General features: G+C 46.1%; 1 protein-coding gene across 3 annotated transcripts in view; it reads right to left on the bottom strand.

Annotated features, from left to right (window-relative positions):
- The window catches only part of DNAH12 (dynein axonemal heavy chain 12), a 179,587-nt gene that overhangs the window by 120,640 nt on the left and 41,065 nt on the right, over positions 1-17,882 (bottom strand). For all 3 annotated transcript variants that reach the window (XM_039481288.1, XM_039481289.1, XM_039481290.1), the window contains 7 exons: positions 17,428-17,584; positions 17,216-17,307; positions 16,779-16,957; positions 15,453-15,588; positions 12,241-12,366; positions 9,534-9,668; positions 356-549 (listed from right to left, as the gene is read on the bottom strand). In XM_039481288.1, the coding sequence (XP_039337222.1) occupies positions 356-549; positions 9,534-9,668; positions 12,241-12,366; positions 15,453-15,588; positions 16,779-16,957; positions 17,216-17,307; positions 17,428-17,584 (1,019 nt within the window). The remainder of the gene's footprint in view (positions 1-355; positions 550-9,533; positions 9,669-12,240; positions 12,367-15,452; positions 15,589-16,778; positions 16,958-17,215; positions 17,308-17,427; positions 17,585-17,882) is intronic.

The raw sequence follows: 17,882 nt of genomic DNA on the forward strand, positions 1-17,882 counted from the left end.
GGACATTGAGGTCAATGGTAATTGGGACAAAATACAACATGGTTTTACAAAGGTAAATCATGCCAAACCAACCTGTTCTCCTTCTTTAGGAAGGTAACAGATTTTTTAGACAAAGGAAATGCAGTGGATCTAATTTACCTTGATTTCAGTAAGGCATTTGATACGGTTCCACATGAGGAATTATTAGTTAAATTGGAAAAGATGGGGATCAATATGAAAACAAGGAGATGAAAATATTCACATGCAGGAGTTAAGCTTCAAAATAGCTCACATATCTTGCATGGACAAACAAAAGCAGCCTAAATATTTTAGCCTTTTCCTTATTTAGCTTTAAGACTATCAAGTATATAATTACCGTTTTTCTGTTCGTTGCCATTTCAGTATATGAACAAAAAGTTTCTGATAGGGATCGATATTCACTTTTAAACTCTCGAGAACAGGATACTCAGTCAGCTCCCACTTGAAGAGAGTCTCTTCTTTATTAATAAAAGCTACTGTTTCCTCTGCTTCCTGTATGCGTTTCTGCAATGCTCTCATGTCAGTCACATACTGAAATCAAACAAGTTTATATCTTTTGAAAATTATTCAAGTTATACAAGGAATAGACATAATTACATTATATTAAAAGAGACAATAAATCATTGGCTTTTCAAAATTATGAGTAATTTGTGAGAGTTACAGGATATCAGCCTCATGCTCTTTAACAAAGACAATAGCATGGTCCCCAAACAGATGGACTGACTTTTTTCCCCGCAATGACTCATGCTCAGAAAAACAAAATAAGCATAATTTTACTCTTCTCAAACTGAAGCATTGTAAAAAAGTGTTCTCAAATTGATTGAGTTTCAAAGGTACATTGTACAAAAAAGAACACATATTCTTAACTTTTCTGTAGTTAATATGTAGTCTTGACAACTGTGATTTCCAAGTTTAAACAACAGTTTCATGCTTTGAGATAATTTTTTTAAAAATGTACTCAATTACTCAGAGAAGAAGTCAAGAATCTTCCATTTAAGCATTTTTTTAAATTAAAAATATGGCAGGGAGTGTTTAGTGATTAGGGAAGGGGACTGGCATGTCATGAAGTTTCAGATCCAGCATTCAGTCTACTGTTCATATTGAAAGGTATGCTTGTGTTCATTTTAAACAAAAGGTGAAATACAAGGTACTTATGCATAAAGAAGCATGCGTGACTCACCACCCTAGGAACATTTCTAGAAAAGGCCAAGGGGTTAGGAGTGAGCTCAATATGTGGAGTGGAGAAGTAGAAGAATATGATGAACAAATCCATATATAGAAAGGTTAAATATGATTGTTAGAGGTTTGTGTTATGTAACTTGTTATGTAATTGCCATGTGCTATAAAATAGCAATGGAAGGGGCTCCTTGCTGGAGGGACTCTGGCTGATTTTTGTACCAGGGGCTCTCCCTTTGTGCACATTGGATAAAGTCTTGTTGAACTCAATTGAATTGAATCGAATCAAATTGAATCAAATCAAAGACCCTTGATTCTGCCCAGCATCTGACTCATTTGGTTATTATTGGGAACCACAAAATCCCAACAGCTTCCATCCTGGACACACCACACGATCCATCATCTACAGCCAAATGCTGAGGTACAACCGCATTTGCTCCAACCCCTCAGACAGAGACCAGCACCTACAAGATCTTCACCAAGCATTCTCAAAACTATGATACCCGCACGAGGAAATAAGGAAACAAATCAAGAGAGCCAGAATTGTAACCAGAAGCCTCGTGCTGCAAGACAAGCCCAAGAAAGAAACCAACAGGACTCCACTGGCCATCACCTACAGTCCTCAGCTAAAACCTCTCCAACGCATCATCAGTGATCTACAACCCATCCTGGACAACAATCCCTCGCTTTCACAGGCCTTGGGAGGCAGGCCAGTCCTCGCCCACAGACAACCCACCAACCTTAAGCATATTCTCACCAGCAACCACCATAGGCGGCAGGTTTGTATAATTTTTGGTGGGGCCCAAAATGGTGGTGCCCCCCCCACTCCCGCCCTGTAAGCCGATATAAAATGGAGCTACAACGCGTCAGTGCCACCAGATTACAAGGTTGGAGAAGGGGTAGGTGGTTCCAGGGGCCAGTCAAGGGACAAGGAGCAGGGGGGGTTGGATGGGGCAGAGGTTCGGAGGGGCAGTCAGGGGACAGGCAGCAGTAGGATAGGCATGGGAGTCTAGGAGGTTTATCAGGGGACAGGTAGGGGGTGGGGTCCTGGGGGGAAGTTGGGTGGGGTCTCAGGAGGGGGCAGTTGGGGACAAGGAGAAGGGAGGCTTAGATAGGGGCTGGGGTCCCAAGGGGCAGTTAGGGGCAGTTGTCTCGGGAGTGGGTAACGGGGGATAAGGACCAGTGGTGCTTAGATAGGGGGTGGGGGTCCTGGGAGCAGTTGGGACAGAGGTCTGGGGAGGGGGCAATCAGCGACCAGGGGCTGGGATTCAAAGGGCTCTGAGCTGCTGGCAGCTGCGGGGAGCCCTGAGCCCTTTAAATCCCAGCCGCCGTGGCTGGGATTCAAAGGGCTCTAGGCTCTCTGCCCCTGCGGGCAGCCCACAGCCCTCCGATTCCCAGCCCCGGCTGAGATTTAAAGGGCTCTGGGCTCCCCGCAGTTGCAGGCAGCCCGGAGCCCTCTGATTCCCAACTGCGGCTGGGATTTAAAAGGCTCTGGGCTCCCCGCCGCAGTGGGCAGCCCAGAGCCCTCTGATTCCCAGCCGCGGCTGAGATTTAAAGGGCTCTGGGCTCCCCGCGGTTGCAGGCAGCCCAGAGCCCTCTGACTCCCGGCCACGGCTGGGATTTAAAAGGCTCTGGGATCCCCGCCGCAGCGGGCAGCCCAGAGCCCTCTGATTCCCAGCCCGCAGGGGGGAGGCTCTGGCTCTGGCAGCCAGCCAGGCAGCCCAGAGCCCTCTGATTCCGGCCGCGGCTGGGATTTAGAAGGCCCTGGGCTCCCCGCCGCAGCGGGCAGCCCAGAGCCCTCTGATTCCCAGCCGCGGCTGAGATTTAAAGGGCTCTGGGCTCCCCGTGGTTGCAGGCAGCCCAGAGCCCTCTGATTCCGGGCCGCGGCTGGGATTTAAAAGTCTCTGGGATCCCCGCCGCAGCGGGCAGCCCAGAGCCCTCTGATTCCCAGCGGCGGCTGAGATTTAAAGGGCTCTGGGCTCCCCGCGGTTGCAGGCAGCCCAGAGTGATTCCCAGCCGCGCTGATGAAGCTCTGGGGGGGCTCCCGCAGCCGGGCAGCCCAGAGCCCTCTGATTCCCAGCCGCGGCTGAGATTTAAAGGGCTCTGGGCTCCCCGCGGTTGCAGGCAGCCCAGAGCCCTCTGATTCCCGGCCGCGGCTGGGATTTAAAAGGCTCTGGGCTCCCCGCCGCAGCGGGCAGCCCAGAGCCCTCTGATTCCCGGCCGCGGCTGGGATTTAAAAGGCTGTGGGCTCCCCGCCGCAGCGGGCAGCCCAGAGCCCTCTGATTCCCGTCCGCGGCTGGGATTTAAAGGGGTGAAACCTAGCTCCAAATATTGGTGGAGCAGAGCCCCTGATTTTGAATATTCCTGGGGCTTTAGCTCCACGAGCCCATATAAGTTGGCGCCCATGGCAACCACACACTGCACCATAGTAACTCTAACTCAGGAACCAATCCATGCAACAAACCTCGATGCCAACTCTGCCCACATATTTACACCAGCGACACCATCACTAACCAGATCAGCCACATCACCAGTTCATTCACCTGCAACATCCACCAATGTAATATATGCCATCATGTGCCAGCAATGCCCCTCTGCTATGTACATCGGCCAAACTGGACAGTCCCTACGTAAAAGGATAAATGGACACAAGTCAGATATTAGGAATGGCAATATACAAAAACCTGTAGGAGAACACTTCAATCTCCCTGGACACACAATAGCAGATTTAAATGTAGCCATCCTACAGCAAAAAAACTTCAGGACCAGACTTCAAAGAGAAACTACTGAGCTTCAGTTCATTTGCAAATTTTATACTCTCAGCTCAGGATTAAACAAAGACTGTGAATGGCTTGCCAATTACAGAACCAGTTTCTCCTCCTTTGGTGCTCACACCTCAACTGCTAGAAGAGGGCCTCATCCTCCCTGATTGAACTAACCTTGTTATCTCTAGACTGATTCTTGCCTGTATATTTATACCTGCCTCTGGAAATTTCCACTACATGCATCTGACGAAGTGAGTATTCACCTACGAAAGCTCATGCTCCAGTACATCTGTTAGTCTATAAGGTGCCACAGGACTCTTTGTTGCTTTTTTACAGAGCCAGTTAGTCTTTTACAGAGACTAACACGGCTACCCCTCTGATACAAAATCCCAACAGTACACAATGGACTTTTGAGATTTATGTAACTGGCCAATTCCTAATTAAATTACTGCCTGAAAACCCCAATGAATCTAACTTAGGCCTGGTCTACACTAGGACTTTAATTCGAATTTAGCAGCGTTAATTCGAATTAACCGCGCACCCGTTCACACCAGGAAGCCATTTAATTCGACCTAGAGGGCTCTTTAGTTCGAATTCGGTACTCCACCCCGACGAGGTGGAGTGGCTATGTCGAATTAGGCTAGGTGTGGATGCAAATCGAACTTAGTAGCTCCGGGAGCTATCCCACACTGCACCACTCTGTTGACGCTCTGGACAGCAGTCCGAGCTCAGATGTTCTGATTAGCCATACAGGAAAAGCCCCGGGAAAATTAGAATTCCTTTTCCTGTCTGGCCAGTTTGAATCTCATTTCCTGTGTGGACCTCGTGGCGAGCTCAGCAGCACTGGCAGCGATGCAGAGCTCTCCAGCAGAGGAGTCCATGCAATCTCAGAGTAGAAAGAGGGCCCCAGCATGGACTGACCGGGAAGTTTTGGATCTGATCGCTGTGTGGGGCGATGAGTCTGTGCTTTCGGAGCTGCGCTCCAAAAAATGGTATGCAAAGCCCTACAAGAAGGTCTCCAAAGCCATGGCACTCAGAGGATACAGCCGGGATGCAACGCAGTGCCGCGTGAAAATCAAGGACCTGAGGCTACCAAAAAATCAAAGCGGCAAACGGACGCTCCGGAGCCCAGCCCCTGACATGCCACTTCTACGAGGCACTGCATGCCATTCTCGGTGGGTCTGCCACCACTGCCCCACCAGTGACCGTGGACTCTGAGGATGGGATAGTGTCAACAGGCAGTTCCTCGGCGATGTTCGCCGATGGGGAAGATGAGGAAGGGTTTGTGGAGGACGAGGCAGGCGACAGCGCTTACAATACTGCTTTCCCCGACAGCCAGGATCTCTTCATCACCCTCACAGAGATCCCCTACCAACCCTCCCCGGCTGTTAACCCGGACTCTGAATCAGGGGAAGGATCAGTCGGTAAGTGCTATAAACATGTAAACATTTATTTTTTAACAAAACAGGAATAAAAACTATATGAAAAGAAGGTCAATGCATATAGGGATCGAACAGAAATCCTCTTGGGAGAGTTCCACGAAGCTCTCGGAGAGGTACTCGAAAAGCCTCCGCAGGAGGTTCCTGGGGAGAGGTGCCTTATTGGGTGCTCCGTGGAAGCACACTCTTCCGCGCCAGGCCATCCTGAGGTATAGTGGGAGCATTGCCTCGACCAGCATGGCAGCATAGGGCCCTGGTCTGTTCAGGGATTCACGCAGCATGAGCTCTCGGTTTCTCCTGCTGACCCTCCTCAGGGAGATTTCGCTCGGCGACTGCTGCATCTAATTAGGGGAATTACTTTAATGTTACTATTGTGAATGCTTGACTTTTCCTTTGCATAACAATGACCGTCGTTTAACAGCCACGTGGTGGAGGCGGCAGAGGAAAAGCATACAGGGATCTTTCCCGGGGACAGCCGCGAGGGGCTGGAACAGGGTCAGACTTTATGCTTTCCAGATTGCCTGCAGCAGGAGGGCACTGCTATCCATTAACTGTTAAGCAGCCTAAAGTTTACGGCTTACCAGGCCTGGCTGCTACACGGATTCTGCTGTCCTGCCCCGCTTGTCCGATCTCCAGTGCAAGACCCCAGGCAATGAAAGCGAATGCCGAAAATTCGAACTTGTCCTGAGAGCACATGAGATTAGGTGCCCTGTATGGTCTTGTTCACAGAAACTGAGTAGACTGTGTTCAGTGTTCGCAAACATGTATCTTTGGAAGGAAATCACTTCCTTTTTCCCATCACACAGCTGCGGCTCTTTCCCGAACTGCCCCGGCATCCCCCTCACAGAGGCTGGCGCAGATTAGGTGGCGAAAGAAAAAGACTTGGGACGAGATGTTCGCTGAACTGATGGCCTGCTCCAGAGCCGAGGCGGCCCAGCAGAGCCAGTGGAGGGAGACCCTCTCTCAGCAGCAGCGCTCACACAGCGAACGGGAGGACAGGTGGCGGCAGGAAGACCAGCAGGCAACTCAAACGCTGCTTGGACTAATGAGGGAGCAAACGGACACGCTCCGGCGCCTTGTGGATGTTCTGCAGGACCACAGGCATGAGCAGAGAGCCCCCCTGAACTGTATCTGCAACCGCCCTCCCCCGCCACAAAGTCCTGTCCCCCCCTCACCCAAAATCACAAGAAGGAGGGGTGCTAGGGGCCGTGAAAACTGTCACTCCACCCCAGCAGAGCGCTCATGTACCAAACAGCTCTCATTCCCTAAAGTATGAGAATTGCTTCCCTTCCTGGCTCACCCGATCCCAAATCCCAGTTTCATCCCCCAACTGTGTAGTTGAGTATTAAAAATAGTTTGCTGTTCATTACTGTTTCCGTCATGTTTCTTTGCAGAAGACTTTGTGTGAAGTGGGGGGAGGGGTTTGTTAATTGCATAGGACAGCCACCATTAACAGGGTACAGACATGGGGGCAGGATCAACAGCAGGTCACACACAGAGTGCAGTCACTAGGCACCCGGGTCACTCTGCGAGGTGTCTGCTGCCCCAGGTCAGTCTGGGAGGTGTATGTTGCCCCAGGGTCCGAGCGCCTGGCATCCACAAATGGCAAGGCAGGCTGCCCTTACCATGCCCTTCCACCCTAGCCATGAACCTCTCCGATGCCCTGAGCCCCAGCCAGAGCCATCATCCCCCCACACCTACTCACCCTTCCCACACACCCCTCACCCCTTCCTGCAAACCCACCCCTTCCTGCACACCCTCCTGTAACCGTCCTCCCCCCAGAGACCGCTGTAGGAGCAGGAGCCTGTCAGTCCTCGAGTGTAGAAGCGGTCTGTACATCACTGCACACCGTACCCACCACAGTCTGCATCCCTGTTTGAACCCTTTAACGCGAATTCGTTAGTAAAGAAAACTTTGTGAATTTAAAATGTTCCAATAAATTTATTTTTAAACGTCTGTTGGAAGGGGGGAAACCTGGGGAACGGGGTATGTAACCGCTGAAAAAAGTGAATAGTAAGTGAAACAGGGGCAGGTTCAGCTTCTCTGTAAAGAGACTGGACAGTCATAGGTTACCCTGCTCTCTGAGGAACCTAGCTTTCAAAGCCTCCCGGATGCACAGCGCTTCCCGCTGGGCTCTTCTAATGGCACGGGTGTCTGGCTGAGCGTAATCAGCAGCCAGGCGATTTGCCTCAACCTCCCATCCCGCCATAAATGTCTCCCCCTTGCTCTCACAGAGATTGTGGAGCACACAGCAAGCTGCAATAACAATGGGGATATTGGTTTCGCTGAGATCCGAGCGAGTCAGTAAGCTCCTCCATCTCCCCTTGAGACGTCCAAAAGCACACTCCACCACCATTCTGCACTTGCTCAGCCGGTTGTTGAAGAGCTCCTTGTCACTGTCCAGGGCGCCTGTATAGGGCTTCATGAGCCAGGGCATTAGCGGGTAGGCTGGGTCCCCGAGGATCACTGTAGGCATCTCCACATCCCCAACAGTTATTTTGTGGTCCGGGAAGAAACTACCTTCCTGCAGGCGTCTAAACAGACCAGAGTTCCTGAAAACAGGCGTGTCATGAACCTTGCCCGGCCACCCGACGTAGATGTTGGTAAAACGTCCCCTATGGTCCACCAGTGCTTGCAGCACCATTGAAAAGTAGCCCTTTCGGTTAATATACTGGCTGGCCTGGTGGGCCGGTCCCAGGATAGGGATGTGAGTGCCATCTATAGCCCCACCGCAGTTTGGGAATCCCATCGCGGCGAAGCCATCTATGACGACCTGGACATTTCCCAGGGTCACTACCTTTGAGAGCAGTAGCTCAACGATTGCGTGGGCTACTTGCATCACAGCAACCCCCACGGTAGATTTGCCCACGCCAAAGTGGTTCGCTACTGACCGGTAGCTGTCTGGCGTGGCAAGTTTCCAGAGGGCTATGGCCACTCGCTTCTGCACACTCAGGGCTGCTCGCATCCGGGTGTCCTGGCACTTCAGGGCAGGGGCCAGCAAGTCACACAGTTCAAGGAAAGTGCCCTTACGCATCCTGAAGTTTCGCAGCCACTGTGATTCATCCCAGACCTGCAGCACTATGCGGTCCCACCAGTCCGTGCTTGTTTCCCGGGCCCAGAATCGCCGTCCCACAGCATGAACGTGACCCATTGCCACCATGATCTCCACGGCATGGGATCCCGTGCTTTGTGAGAGGTCTGTGCCACTCTGACACTTCATGTCCTCACCGCGCTGCCGGAGCCTCCTCGCCCGATTTCTCAGCAGCTGACTGTGGAAGAGGTGGAGGATAAGGTGCGAGGAGTTGACAACGGCCATAAGTGCAGTGATGATCGCAGCGGGCTCCATGCTCGCAGTGCTGTGGCGTCCACGCTGTCACTGACCAGAAATGTGCGGTAACAGATTTCCCGCCGGCGCTTTCAGGGAGAGAGGGCGGGAGTGACGGTTGAATGACAACAGTTACCCAAAACCACCCTCGACACATTTTTCCCCCAGCAGGCATTGGGGGCTCTACCCAGCATTCCAATGGGCAGCGGGGACTGCGGGAACTGTGGGATAGCTTCCCACAGTGCACCGCTTCCAAAGTCGACGCTTGCCCCGTTAGTGTGGACTCACAAAGTCGAATTAGTGTCCTTAGTGTGGATACACAAATTCGAATTCATAAGGTTGAATCCACAAATTCGATCTAAGTTAAATCGAACTACTCTTGTAGTGTAGACATACCCTTAGTGGGTTAATTTCCCAAATGTAAACATACTAAAACCAGCTACTGAAATCATGGCCCCTGTGAAGTCAATGGCAAAACTTCAGTAGGGTCAGGATTTCACCAAGAGTGTTTGCACAGCCTCAAAAGCATTTGCTTCCATATCTTCAATATTACTCCACTCTGTGACTACCTATTAACTGATTTAAACAAAGCCCTTATGATAAATTTCCCCTCCAGTCAGCATATTAGTGTCACTATGGTAGTTAGCGCAAAAGTGGGTGTCTAAAGAGTTTCATCGGCATAACAGTACAGCAATAGAACTTTAACATTTAACTTTGAGTTTGCTACATCTTCTTTTAAAATTACAATCCTATTTCTTGTATTAAGCATATGTGACTCTTTGAACCTCCTTTATACTATGTTTATCAGACCTGTTGCATACGATCCAGTTCTGAGAATTCTGTAAACTCTTCCATACGGCGAGTCTGCTTTTCTAGTTCCAAAATAAGCTTCTCGCGTTTGGCCAGTAGTTCACTTTCACCTTTACGTTTAGATTGTTCAACCAGCTATAAAATAGATAATTTAAATGTGTTAAAAGAAAAAAAGCTTGCAGTACACATTTGAGTGATCAAACATGTGGCATCAGTATCTTGTAAATAAGTGTTATCAGTATGGATAGAGAGAAAATAAATAGTACAGACAGATTACTTCCCTGGCAATAACTGGAGTTCTTTGAGAAGCTTTTGTCCACACAGATCCCACTGTGGGTAAGTGACTAGCAGTTACCCCTCAAAGAGGTAGGTGATAGGAGTTTTATCTAAATAGCAACTGTAGAAGAGTCCTGCAGAGCAAACTAGGCATCTGACCTAGAAGTTGTGACAATGGACTAGTAATTGGTAAACATATGACCCTAACTACAAGTAGCTTCTCTACAAATTTCAGCAATAGGCACTTCTCTGAAATAAGCCAGAGATGTTAAATGGGCCCTCATAGAGTACGTCCTAATTTAAGAGGGAAGAGGTAGTTCATTTAAAAAATTGGAAATTTGAATGCAGTCTGCAACTAGAACTGAGCAAATAGTTCATTTTTCAATTCAGGGATTAAACTGAAAACCAATAGGCAAAGTCTGAGCCCATATAGAATGGAAATATGGTGCTGCAAAAGGTGGAAACCAAGAACATGAGACCTCTCTGAAACATGGGATCTGTGATGAGATGGACTCCTTCCAAAACTATTCTTGGGAATCAACATAGGTGAAGGCAGAGATCTCGCATGTGAAGTGCTCCTGCTTCCATGCAAAAATGATTATGCAGATGAACAGAATTACTCTAAAGAGGGAGGCAATTCCAGAGTTGTAGAAATAGGAAAAGTCTCCGCCTGACAGCATGAGAGATAGGCACTGGTGCTGTAGAGGTTGGATGCAGAGAGATTCTCATCTTCAGTACCTTGGGCTCCAATACCAAGAGACTCCTGGCTACTGCAGAAAAAGGAGAGACAGCCACCAAGGGGGACTCCAGTTCTGGAGTGATAGTAAGGTCTGCAGAAAATGTAAAACCAGCCTTAGTAGATGAAAGAGACTGTACTGACAATGACAGGGCTCTGTCCAATGTTACAAATACTGGAGTCTCAGCAGAAATCTTGTCAAGATGTGATACCAATGACAATGGGGCAGAGGAAGCAAGGATGGTACCAATGTGGTTTCAAAGGAGCCAGTTTAGATAACTAAGCATGATGGTTTTTAGCCTTCTTGGTCAGTACTGGAAATGGTGACCAGTGCGGAGCCCTATGTGGAGATCTTTGCTCCTTCTGCCTTGGACAGCAGGAGTCACTGACTGCGCTGAGGAGAATGGATAAGAAGGCTTGATAGCAACATGAGGTCTCATAGACCTAACAGATCCCTTAGCCCCAGAGTAGAGTTTCTTCCTGTTTCAAAGTTGGTTTTATTGAGTGCCCCTGCTACAAGAAACTGTTCCTTAGGTGATACCTCAGAGTCAGAGACACTTCATATTGACCTTTCTGTAAAAATTTTAAAACAAGCATCACAAGCCCTGTCTGTGAGTTCAGAAACAAATACAGATGGCATGCATGCTAGGAATACAAGACTCCTCTAAACAAAATAAACATTTTGTACTCACATCATTGGGGCATAAGAGTCTTGGCACATTTTAAAGCCCAAAGATGTGCTCTCTGCCTTTGGACATATTCCTCAGTACCAAAGCAAGACTCAAAGAAAGAAAAGTGCTTTGGATTTTTTTCACCCACCAGGCTTAAATAAAACTTTTTTTAAAACTACACAAACGCTAAGCTAAGTAACTATAAGCTTAAAGTATCTAAGAGTCATGGGAAAGCGTGGGGACACTATGAACTCCAACTTGCTACCATGGGCAGTGAGAAAGAACTACAATGCGAACCATGTGGACTATTGCTCGAAGAAGTGGTGGAAGGTTAAGAAAGTAATCTATTATGGATCTGGATCACAGAAAAACAACAACAGGTGCATATTCTTCATTAGTAAACTTTCATCGAATAATTGGAATTCCTAATTCTTATTATCTAGAGAACAAAGTCACATGAAAAAATTAATATCCAGTCCATTTAGAAAGAAAATAATGCAATAATTTCTTCACATAGCATATAACCAGGGTTGAATTTTTAAAAGGCCTGGAAAAATCCCTCACACATCATGGTAATAAGTGTGCAAATTAAAAGGATGATGTTCATTTCTCATGCTTCAAGGCACAAACTTTTTGGGGTCTGGAAGGAATTTTCTCCAGTATAAAGTATTACACAATTGGCTAAGTGCACTGTAGTGAATTTTTATCTTCCTCTGAATTATCAGGTATTGACCACAGTAGAAGTAAGATACCAGACTTGCCAAAGACTTTAAGCTCGAATGACAGTTCTAATTTTCTATATTTGTAGCCTGCTGGTACTTGCTAAATATCTAATTATTATATTCTCCATTCGTGCACTGGCTTCTTATAAATACATAAACCTGGCACCATGGTATGTGAGCGTCTTATAATGAATGTTATACACATTTGGACTGGACAACAGCAGCGGTGAAAATAAATTGTTCAAATACAGTACAAGGCGTAACAAATTAGACTATATAATGTACAAAGAAAATATCTTTACATCATCATGTTCATCAAAGATGGGATTAATCTTCTGAGGCCACAGTAGGACTGTTGCATTCAGTGCCAGATCTTCAGGATCAAATATAAAAACATCTAAAAGATAATTCATTCGCCTTTGGCATTCCTATAAAAGAGATTCCACAAAAGCTGATATTTCACATTTGCTTATACCGTAGTATTTAATAGGATAACTGAAAATATTTATGAAGGTAAAACAGTGAATTCAGACCCATAATCCCTTGTTCCTCATTATTCTGGTCCAAGGATGAAACCCTGGCCTCACTAATGTCATTACCAAAACTCTCATTGACTTCAGTGGGCGTCCCGGATTTCGCCTCAAGACTATAAATTATCAAGGAATTGACCTCCCATTGCTTTGAAAGGCAATGTAAAATGGACAGTTTGTACGCAGAATCTTAGCATGTGTCTTCTCTGAAACATTTTTCCCCTACAGTGATCAGATCTCAGCTGCTGAGTACTATGCTTCTTGATCTATCCTTTTTTAAGAGGCTATAACAACATAGGTGTCATGGAGTTTGTGGGAGACAAGGCCCTGCACCCCCGGCTGCCTGCGATTCACCATGACTCTCAGCCAACCACTAAAACAGAAGGTTTATTTAGATGACAGGAACACAGTCCAACAAGACAGGTCTTGCAGGTACAGACAACAGGACCCCCTCAGTCAAGTCCATCTTGGGGGGGGGGCCAGGGAGGCCAGAGCCCCATCTGGGCTCCCCTCCATTTTCCCAGCCAGCTCCAAACTGAAAACGCTCCAGCCCCTCCTCTCGCCTTTGTCTCTTTCCTGGGCCAGGAGGGGACCTGATCTCTTTGTTCTCCAACACCTTCAGTTGGCACCTTTGCAGAGGAGGGGCCTAGGCCATCAGTTGCCAGGAGACAGGGTGTCAGCCATTCTTTGTGCAGACAGCATCACAGTGGCCCCCCTAGGGTTCTGCAACAATCACACACGCCATGACACTCGAGAAATGCATAGGGGAAACTAAGGCACCCACACAGCACTCAGAGAAAACATTAAGAACATTCCCACTTCGTCACAATAGGTAATATAAAATTACATGTTGTTGTGTAGTTTCTTTTAAGTTAAATAAAGTTTAATTTAAAAAAAATTAGAAATCTATTAGAAAAGCACAAGATATTTAAATGTATGCCTCCCTTAATGTATAAACTTCTCTTATCTTACCATATTCTATTAACTTAATGTCTGTCTGAGGAAATCCTACTACTTAGCACATATGCTCATCCTGCGGCATATGTTTTGTTTGTCGTATATGGCTTCAGCATCAAAGTGGAAAATCTGATCACATATCACCTTGACCCAGAGTACAGAACAAATCAAAGAGTCACTTGTCCTCTGAAATTTTAGGACTAGAGTGGAGCTATAGTATTGTTTGAATTTCCTTTCTCTCACAATTTGAAATATAATATTTCCTATTTTTCCTCCAAGAATCAACAGTCACAGCCCAAGTGCTAAATAGAAACATCCTCTTGTCAATCCCATCCAAACAATAAAAGGCTCATCTCTGACATTTACAGACAAAATTTTAAACAACAGAGGCTGGCTACAGCTGTAAAAACCCTGCATATTAACAAAACATTTGTATGTACCAACTGGTACCCATTTGTGTCCCCAGGTATCCTATTTACACATGTAAATGTAGTTTAATATGTGAGTGTGTATTTTTTGCAGATACAATCAGCTTCTACTTTTTATAAATTTGGTCTTTAAAGTCAGGACCCAGAGACAGTCTCTAACTTGAGTGTCCTGCAAAAGACACACTGAGCGGAGCTGAGTGGCTTGCTCATGGAAGGAGGAGGAGGAGGTGGAGCGGAGGTGAGCTGGGGCAGGGAGTGGTTCCTCTGTGCCCACCCTTACTTGCTGGGCCCCCCTTTCCCAGCTCACCTCTGCCTCTGCCTCCTCCCACGAGCGTGCCACTCAGCTCCGCTTCTCCTCCCTCCCAGGCTTGCCGTGCAAAACAGCTGATTGGCGCGGTAAACCTGGGAGGGAGTGGGGGGAAGCGGAGCTGTGGCACGCTCATGGGAGGAGATGGAGCAGAGGTGAGCTGGGGCAGGGGGGCCCCAGTGAGGGCCACAGCAAGTAAAAGGGGGGCGCAGAGGAACTGCTCCCAACTCCAGCTCCGTCTCCTCCCCTGAGCGTGCCGCTGCCGCTCCGCTCCCCACCCTTCCAGGCTTGCTGGACCAAACAGCTGATTGGCATGGCAAGCCTGGGGATAGAGGGGGAGAAGCTGGGGCATGGAGCAGTAAAAGCGGCTCCTCTCCCTACCCCGATGTAACGCGGTCTCACCTATAACACAGTGAGATTTTTTGGCTCCCGAGGACCACGTTATATCGGGGTAGAGGTGTAATTGAAGGAAAATCCTGCCCATCCTCTACATGCATGTAAGCAAAGGAGGGGTAGGGGCGAGATGTATAAAGTTCACAGAGAGGAAGCATTCATCTTGTGTTGCCATGGATCCCAGATCTGCATGGTGTCCTTAAGCTTCAGTTAACCAGAACTTTTGGTTAATCAGCGGTACAGTCTACTGTATATTTAGACAATGCCTAAACACCTATAAAAACATGCTATGTAGCAAAGATACAGGTCAGGGACAGCGGACTTGCCATTGCACACAGTCAGAATGTGAGGGGAATTTTCCCACATGTGACGGGAACTCAAAAAGATTAGGCCTGAATAAAGACTGGGAGTGGTTGGGTCATTACAAAACCTAAACTTAATTTCCCCAATACTAATTTCTCCCTACTGTTACTCACACCTTCTTGTCAATTGTCTGTAATGGGCCACTCTCTTACAAGGGAGTTATTTTTCCTCCCTTGGTATCCTGCTGTTAATTGATTTATCTCGTTAGATTGACCTCACACTTAGTAAAGCAACCCCCATCCTTTCATGTATCTATACCTGCTCCTGTATTTTTCACTTCATGCATCTGATGAAGTGGGTTCTAGCCCTTGAAAGCTTATGCCCAAATACATTTGTTAGTCTCTAAGGTGCCACAAAGACTCCTCATTGTTTTTTTCAAAAAGTATGGAGGACATTCCCTGGTAGCTGGAATAGCAACTGAGGAGCAGCTCCATTGTTACAGGAGATTTTTGATCCCCAGCTCCACAGAAACTCCCCAGTGTACATGACTGCTTGTTTGGAGAAGGATTTAAGCCAAAAGAAATATAGACATTTACCTTGATTTTTATGAGCAGTTCCTGAATACCTGTGGTTTTTGCCTTTTCTACATAAGCTATCATTTCCATCATTTCTTCTGTGGTCTCAGGAACTTTTAATGCACGCTCTTTCATTGTTTCAAATTCCTTGCAAATTCTGTAAAATCATGTCAAAGTTTAAGATTTTGTTTAACTTGGTTTCTAGCTGAGCCATACCAGCAATATGTGTATGACAGTTACCAAGCATTCCTGGAACTATTGTTCCAATTATCTCTTTAAAAACACTGGGCCAAGTCCATCTCTGGTGTAATCCGTGATTTCAATGAGACAGTGAATTTGGTCAATTAGCTGTAAGAGTCATATAAGTCCTTTACTTTTACCTTTCTAGTAACTCTTAAAATATTTGTTATATAGTTGTTGCAGATTTTTTTTTCTTTTTTTTTTTTTAAATAAATACATTGAAACTTAAGCACAGTATTAGGGCCATATATTATTCATTCTCTCTCTCACACACACACACAAACACACTTTCTCTCTCTCTCACACATACACACAAATGGTCTGCTTTGCATTATAAGAATGTAACCCCATTTTGTCATTCTTTTGACATGGCATCATAAATTTTGAATAGTATTTGAGAATTTTATCATGCCATCATACATTTTTATTTATTTCTTAACAGTTCATCCCTGACATATATAGATAATCTATAGATGTCTCTCATGTATACAGAGCTTCAAGAAATCTAGAAGTCCCTTCCTCTGGCCAATTCTGGCACTTTACACTTGGGCAGGACTGGCTCCAGGGTTTTGCCGCCCCAAGCAGCAAAAAGGAAAAAAAAAAAAAAAAGCCGTGATCGCGATCTGCAGCTCTACCACCGCCACTTCAGTCTTTGGTGGCAATTCAGCGGTTGGTCCTTCGCCCAGAGGGAGTGAGGGACTCACCGCCAAATTGTTGCCGAAGACCCGGACGTGCCACCCCTCATCGTTAGCCGCCCCAAGCAGCTGCTTGCTGGGCTGGTGCCTGGAGCCGGACCTGCACTTGGGAAGCCAAGAATGCAGTGAAGTAGATCTCTTGCCAGGTAGTTTTCCCAAAGCCTGCTAACTCTGATAGAAAGGTTGTGCTCTTGCTGGAGTTAGGGCCTGAAGTGCAGTAAAGAGATACCAGACAATGCAACTCCCCTGAGATACTACTGGCATTCAGTTAACCAGGAGTTTTGCATATGCATAATCAAGGGAGTAAAGTACTGTATATATTTATACAATGCCTATACAACAGAAATGCAACTATGTTAAATAATATTCCTTTCCAAGAAAGTGGTAGTTTATAGCAAGAAAGTATACTCACTTTTCATTTTCCGCTATGTGATTAGCAACTATTCTCTCCATTAGTATATTTGCAAAGCTTTTTGCTTTATCAGTCAAACCCTGTTTCAAATCATCACAGTCCAAACGTACCATAGGGAAATGAGCTAGTAGTGGCATACTCATGATTTCCTTAGCAAGGCTGAGGAACTCATCTATAAACTTCAAAATGACATGTACACATGTTAAATTGCAGAAACATTCTTTAAAATATTTAGATCTATTAATAAGATTTATAAATTCTTTAAAAAGCTTTAAAAATAATACTTTATTCTGATTACCATATTTATTCGGGAAAAAAAATCCACTTGTGGATACTCAATATGTTTTTGTGAGCTTAACGGCTGTACACCTATTTTTCTCTATTTTCTTAATTATTGCAAAGAAAAATTATGCATAAAATGTATAATTTAAACTTACATCAGTATATTCATCAAAACTGTGTTCTTCTGCTTCAAAGGTCTCTATTCGTGTGTCTGCTGTACCATCTACAAGCCAACCATACCTTTCAACTGTAAGGAAATAATCACATTGAAACCACAATGCATGTACATAAAAGTAGGCTAATTATTTCACAAAATTAACTTCAAGTACTAACATTCTCATACAAAACGCAGTCTTAGCTCACTTACCATATCTTTGAAAATGTTCTTTTGGACCTTCCAAGTTGTCCTGGATTGCTCTCTTTAGTGTAGATGAGGCCCAAGCTATGACATGGTCAGCAAGTTCAGTGTCAAGAGTTACAGAGGTGGCCCCTCCAGCTAGCCAAGAATGTACTGTCTGAACATTCTAAGAGAAGCAGAAAATGACAATTATATTAAAAAAGTAAAAGAATAACAATACAAAATTTAGATATATGTTCCTAAAACATAACTTGGAAAGGTTTTTTTAAAACTGGGCTTTCTGCTATTATTTATTTGTGTTGCAAAATCACGAGAGGCCCCAGCCTAGATCAGGGCCCCATTGTGCTATGGGCCACGCACACACATGCACACCAGGACTCCCTGCCCCAAGAGCCTATAATCTAAACAAACAATGTATTATTCCCCTTTTACGGATGAGGAACAGAGGCACAAAGAGATATACG

The sequence above is a fragment of the Mauremys reevesii genome, linkage group 7 (genome assembly GCF_016161935.1).
Source record: "Mauremys reevesii isolate NIE-2019 linkage group 7, ASM1616193v1, whole genome shotgun sequence".
Classification (NCBI taxonomy): domain Eukaryota; kingdom Metazoa; phylum Chordata; order Testudines; family Geoemydidae; genus Mauremys; species Mauremys reevesii.